General features: G+C 41.7%; 1 protein-coding gene across 1 annotated transcript; it reads left to right on the forward strand.

Moving 5' to 3' along the window:
* The first annotated feature begins 3910 nt into the window (after positions 1-3910).
* Positions 3911-4635, forward strand: LOC110286582 (calmodulin-1). Its single transcript, XM_021153033.3, has one exon. It carries the CDS (start codon positions 4094-4096, stop codon positions 4541-4543), a length of 450 nt encoding a protein of 149 aa, XP_021008692.1. The 5' UTR covers positions 3911-4093; the 3' UTR covers positions 4544-4635.
* Positions 4636-6000: the final 1365 nt, after the last annotated feature.

A 6000-nucleotide genomic window follows, 5' to 3' on the forward strand; every position in this document is an offset into this window, starting at 1 on the left:
ATGCTCATTATACGTTAAAAAAAAAGTTTTTACATGACCTTACTTTATCATAGTACACACACATGGCTATATCCTTGGACCTAAATGTTTTTAATTTGAATACAAATTTGTTCCAAGCCTATATCTCTTTTTAGTATAATTATAAAAGCTCATTGTATTTCTTATTATGCAGTCTTTACTTACTATTGTGAGGAGTGGGCACGTACTATTCTTGATTCTAATTTTATTACATCTTTCTAACAAACCAACTAGAACCATCTATTAAATTTTTCTTCCTAAAATTAATTGAACAAATCAGGAATTCTATAGAACGATTAATTCATCTAAACAGCATTAATTCATAAAATTTCATCTTTATGTTGATCTTCAGGAAATCTGATGGGTGGCCTAATGCCCAGGGATTGTTATATTAATTTTATAATGACAGGAAGGGCATATCAGTAGCAAGAAGCAGTCCTGAGATAAAAAGTCTCTTTGAACCTTGCCATTGAGCTCACTCATCTCAGACCATGCAAAAACACCTCCAGGAAGGCCAACTGCTAGGTTTATTAGCATACCCTGGACACGGCTCCTGAACAAGTTCTTATCATTTCATATAACTAAAGAGTCCTATGTGCCTCAAGAACAATAGAACACCATAAACATGATAAATTCTATTTATCTTCTCCACTCTCAGACTCTTTCTTAAGAATGACTTTAAGCTTTTCAAAATTCAACAAGGTCTTCTCTTCTCTACCTAATGGTTCCTCTCTTTTCTCTTTCTCTACCTAATGGTTCACCTTCTCTTGTTCTAGCTAAGTCGTTTCCCCCACCATTTTTGATCAGCTTTCTGAAACCTGTGCTATAGCTAAACCTGTAGAAGAAAAGAGAGTACCATGAATGTTCACATATGAAGAAACAGTATTTTCTACTTCTCATAAACATGTTTCTTGAACATTCCTCCCTCCCTCTCCTTCCCTCAAAAAGTTCAGAAGGAAAGTAGGTGAAGGAAGTATTTTTCCACGGATAAGCAGCTGTTCCTTTCTATTGTTTTTCCTCTTTCTGAAAGTTGCCACAGCACTCAGGAGGAGCCTTTCTGAGAGTCTTAAGAGCCTTTTAATCAGGTTCACAGATGAGAAGATCACCTGCAATGAAAAGTAAAATATTTCTCCCATAGAAACTAATTGCCCTACGAAGAGACTTTAAGAAAGCTATAGTGTATGCTGCTCTTAGAAACACGGGTGGCAAGGGCATGAAAGGAGCAATAGGATTAGCTGTGTAGCACTGACTACACAAGGAGAATGAGAAGACATTAAACCTCAGTATTAGCTAAGGGATCATCTTGTCAATCCCTTAAGTTTCCATTGTGTCTTGAAACTGTTGACATTCGGTTAGACTATGGAAAACTTAAGCATGAACTCACAAGCCCTAGAAACAAGGAAGAAAGGAAGTCCCAAGTTTCAGAATAGTCTCTGATTTCACTTCCTGAATATGATTCTGTCTTTCTGTCTTGATAGCTCAGTTTGCAAATTAGAATTCCCACAATTTCAAGAATGGAAATTGCTACAGAATAGGAGATGTGTAACTACATCAAAAGTCCCAATGAATTTTCTTACTGGTGCTGATCAAAGTGCATTTTCCTTCTTCTGTAGCTAGCTTGTGTATGGTAGATTTTCCAGAATTGTCATGTTCTGACAAAATCAGCATCTATAGGTGATGTGGTCCCACATTCCTTGCCTAAGGATTACTACTGAGAAGTCCCTTTAGACTTCACTTGGGGTCTCTTGATGGAAACAAAACCAATCAGTGTTTTTGCATCCTGTGGTAGACTTTTTACTTCAGAGGAACAAAAATAAAACCATTTTCTCTTCCTCTTTGTCAGTGATGTATGCCTGGTGTGGCCACAGTCTGTCTCTCCTATCATGTGCTAAAAATCAGAATTAGAATTATACCATGTTGTGGAGGAATTGAGCTAGAGCTGACTAGGAAGCCTCCTCTCTAATGCCTAGCTCTTACAGTATCAGAAGATGCTATGAAACTACTGAGGTTAAAAAGCAATCAGAAGTCCTACCCAGATGTAAAGGTTACAGACCACAGCAATGACTGTCCAGGCAAAATATTCTGAATGGTACAATTGTGGCACTTTTATCTTTGAGGTAACTGAAAGCTGTCTAATTACACTAAAGAAACCTTTATTAGGAAGGAATTTGTGTCTGGTACATGAACTTAGCCAACTAATTGTGACTGGGGCAATCACGGGCTCTAGAGGACAACCCAATACTGCCACTTTCCCAACCCAATACATTTCTAACTCTATTCTAATCACTTATCCTTATACCCAGATAAGTGCAGCTCTCTTCCCTCTCCAAAGTAGCTTCATTTTTGCTACATCAGCTACTCCAGAGATCCACAACTAGTCAAAGCTCAGAGAACAAGTGACCGTGTGCTGTTCTTGTTTGATTTCTGTTGCTGTGATAAACACTATGACTAAAAGCAACATAGATTTATTGCATTTCACAACTCACAGATCATATCTATCACTGAAGGAAGTTAGTGCTGAAGTTTAAGGCAGGAACCTGGAGACGGGAACTGAAACAGAGGCCATTGAGGAGTGCTACTTACTGGCTTGTTCCTCCACTGTTTACTCAGGACCACCCACCAAGTATCATCACCCAGAGTGATTCGGGCCCTCATTCATCAACCATTAATCAAAAACTGTCACAGAGCCATTTCCACAGGCCAGGCTGTTAGTGGCAGTCCCTCAAGTAGGGTTCCTTCTTCTCAGATGACTCTAGTTTCTATCAAGTTGACAAAACCCAATTATCAAAAGTGACATGTCCTAACCTTGTATATCTACCATGCAACCCCTACACCTAAAGCTTGGAGAACATGAAAGAAGATGGGGCACAAAGATTGTAAGGAGTAAGACTGGGATGACTGATGCTATATAGCATCTTCTAGACCTGACAAGGATGCCATATGCATTGTTGGAAGCTGACCTGCAGCTCACAAGAAACAGGGTACACCTAGGAGGCAGACTGGAGCTGAAAGAGAGAGAACTAGGCAGTTAAGAGAAAAATTGAGCTAAGTCAAGTTTCCTGATCAACGCTCAAATGTTTAATGGCAAATGCACTTAGAAAGTGGGGGTTGGGGGGGGCACATTCACGCCAATTCGTCCTTGGAGCCTGGAACCAACTGTAGAGGTGATGTGCAGGATAGGGTATAGTCTCCAGAATAGCTCAGTGGCCTCCCAGCAGGTAGCAGTATCTTGAAGGGGAACAGTGGCAGTGGCTGAACAATAGAGCGATCTAGGCAGGAAGGCTCCACCCTAGTAATCTCCTTAGTAGCAGCAAGGTCAAGGTCTGACTTAGCCTGCTTCAGGCTAGGGGAGGTTACAATTTACCCCGTTATTAATATTTAAAAAAAAAAAGCTGGACTGAGGCATAAAATTTATTTATGCTCTTCCTGCCTGGAGTTATGGTGGCTGGCTGTGTCTGTCTTAGGAAATCTTAGATCTTCCCGAACCATCCAATTCTGTCTTGGAGGCTACGTGCAGCTTGTTTGTGTTATATTTCACACAAAACATGGCTCTGTGGTGTGTTATCAACAGCCACAGCCTTTTGGCATGTACCTCTGTCTTAGATTGGTATACTTCTGAGATCTGGGTGCCTGTCTTTGACTGTCCGGCCCTCATTAGCACAACTTTTTCCCAATTCAGACCAAAGCCACAATATGTACTTAGAATGATTCCTCATGAAGATTAATAACTGCCACCTGCGCTGTTGGAGGTGAGGCTGCATACCTGCTGCATTCAGGCTGAAGGGCGTTGACTGACTTGCTTGAAAAAAAAGTCAAGACAGTGAAAAGCAACAGTACAAAAGCTTCTTTGGGGAAGTCCAGGTACTCCACTCAATCGAAAATTAGCAACACACGGCAGTGGTGCTGGGAGTCTCGTGTCCGTGGTGCCGTTACTCGAAGTCGGGCGGCGGCTGAGGCTCAGCGCACAACGCAGGTAGCGCGTTAGCAGCAGCAGCGGAGGCAACTCGGCGGTCACAGCCCCTGCGCTGGTGCAGCCACCCTCGCCTGCTCCGTTCTTCCTTCCTTCGCTCGCACCATGGCTGATCAGCTGACTGAAGAGCAGATTGCTGAATTCAAGGAAGCTTTCTCCCTATTCGATAAAGATGGTGACGGCACCATCACAACCAAGGAACTGGGGACTGTCATGCGGTCACTGGGTCAGAACCCAACAGAAGCCGAGCTGCAGGATATGATCAATGAAGTGGATGCTGATGGGAATGGCACCATTGACTTCCCAGAGTTCTTGACTATGATGGCTAGAAAAATGAAAGACACAGATAGCGAAGAAGAGATCCGCGAGGCATTCCGAGTCTTTGATAAGGATGGAAACGGTTACATCAGTGCAGCAGAACTGCGCCACGTCATGACAAACTTAGGAGAGAAGCTAACAGATGAAGAAGTAGATGAAATGATCAGAGAAGCAGATATTGATGGAGACGGACAAGTCAACTATGAAGAATTCGTACAGATGATGACTGCAAAATGAAGACCTACTTTCAACTACTTTCCCCCTCTAGAAGAATCAAATTGAAATCTTTTACTTACCTCTTACAAAAAAAGAAAAAAAAAAAAGAAAAAGTTCATTTCTTCACTCTGTTTGTATCTAGCGAAGCTGAATGTCAGAAGCACCTTCTGTCCACACACAAAGTCTGCATGTATTGGTCGGTGGTCCTGCCCCTAAAGTCAAGCCCTACATCAGTTTTACAGTATAAATACTCGTACTACCTTATAAGGAAGCACTTAGTGGACTCCTTAAAGTTCCATTTGCTAATGATTAATACACTGTTTGGGCTGGCCAGTTTCTCATGCATGCAGCTTGATGATTGAGCACAGTCAGGCATTTGTATTAAAACTGAAAAATGGAAAAAACAAATTCAAAATCTCAGATGGCTTCTAGTTCAATCTGTTCAGATAAATTGTCAGCAGCCAGTTTACTGCAAGCAAACATTTAAAATTGGTTTACCTCAGGATGATTGATGTGCAGAGAATGGGTGAAGGCTAAACTCTGAGACACAGCCCCAGAAGTAGGACAGTCCTCATCAAGTGCCCCAGTCCCATGGTGACAGTGACACCCTGGTGGCGAGCCCGAGTGCGATGGTTCATTGCTGTGCGCATTGCATTGGAGTGACTGAACAGCAAGGCTGTCACCAAATCCCACACATTTTACTAAGAAATGTCTCCTAAGGGAGCACCTTTGGACTGTTTTAGAACCTGGTGAACCATGACTCGGAGCCAGCAGAGTAGGCTGTGTCTGTGGACTTGAGCACACCGTCAACATTGCTGTTCAGGAAATGATAATTTACGTCCATTCCAAGTTGTAAATGCTAGTCTTTTATTTTTTTTTCCAATAAAAAGACCATTAACTTAAAAAAAAAAATTAGCAACAATCAAGCTTAGACTTAGAGCTCCTGGTGTGGGGGAGGTGACTTTGAGAATCACAGAAAGGCTGTAACTTTCTAGGAGAGGAGGCTGTGCTCCAAATTAACTTTTCGGCTAAAGAGGATTTTTAGCTATAATCAAGGTCAGAGCCATACTTACTGGAAGATTCAGGATCTATGTTCAGTTGACGAACTTATCTTTTAGGCAGCCATCTCGCTCCATCTTCATTTTGTGAAAAAACACAGACTGAGCCCCTTCCCTAGATTAGGACCGGGTCTGGACCCTTTCATTCATTAGTTAATGGGTCCCACCACTTTACCATGGCATAAGAACTAGAAGTAACTGGATGCCAGTAGTGATCTGCTGCAGACTGACCTTTAACATAAGTTTGCAAAAAATTTAGAACTAATAAAGCAAAAGCAAAATGTGCCTTTGGTGACCTTGGGGGATATAACTGCCCCTGTTTTGTTTTTAAAAGCCAATTTTTTTAAAGTGTGATGAGCATGGTCAACTATTCCTTGTCCCATGGGGTTATAAGGAATTTCAGTCTGATGCCAAATTCTT

This window comes from Mus caroli, unplaced genomic scaffold, assembly GCF_978045245.1.
Source record: "Mus caroli unplaced genomic scaffold, Mus_caroli_1 scaffold_5, whole genome shotgun sequence".
NCBI classification, from domain to species: Eukaryota; Metazoa; Chordata; class Mammalia; order Rodentia; family Muridae; genus Mus; species Mus caroli.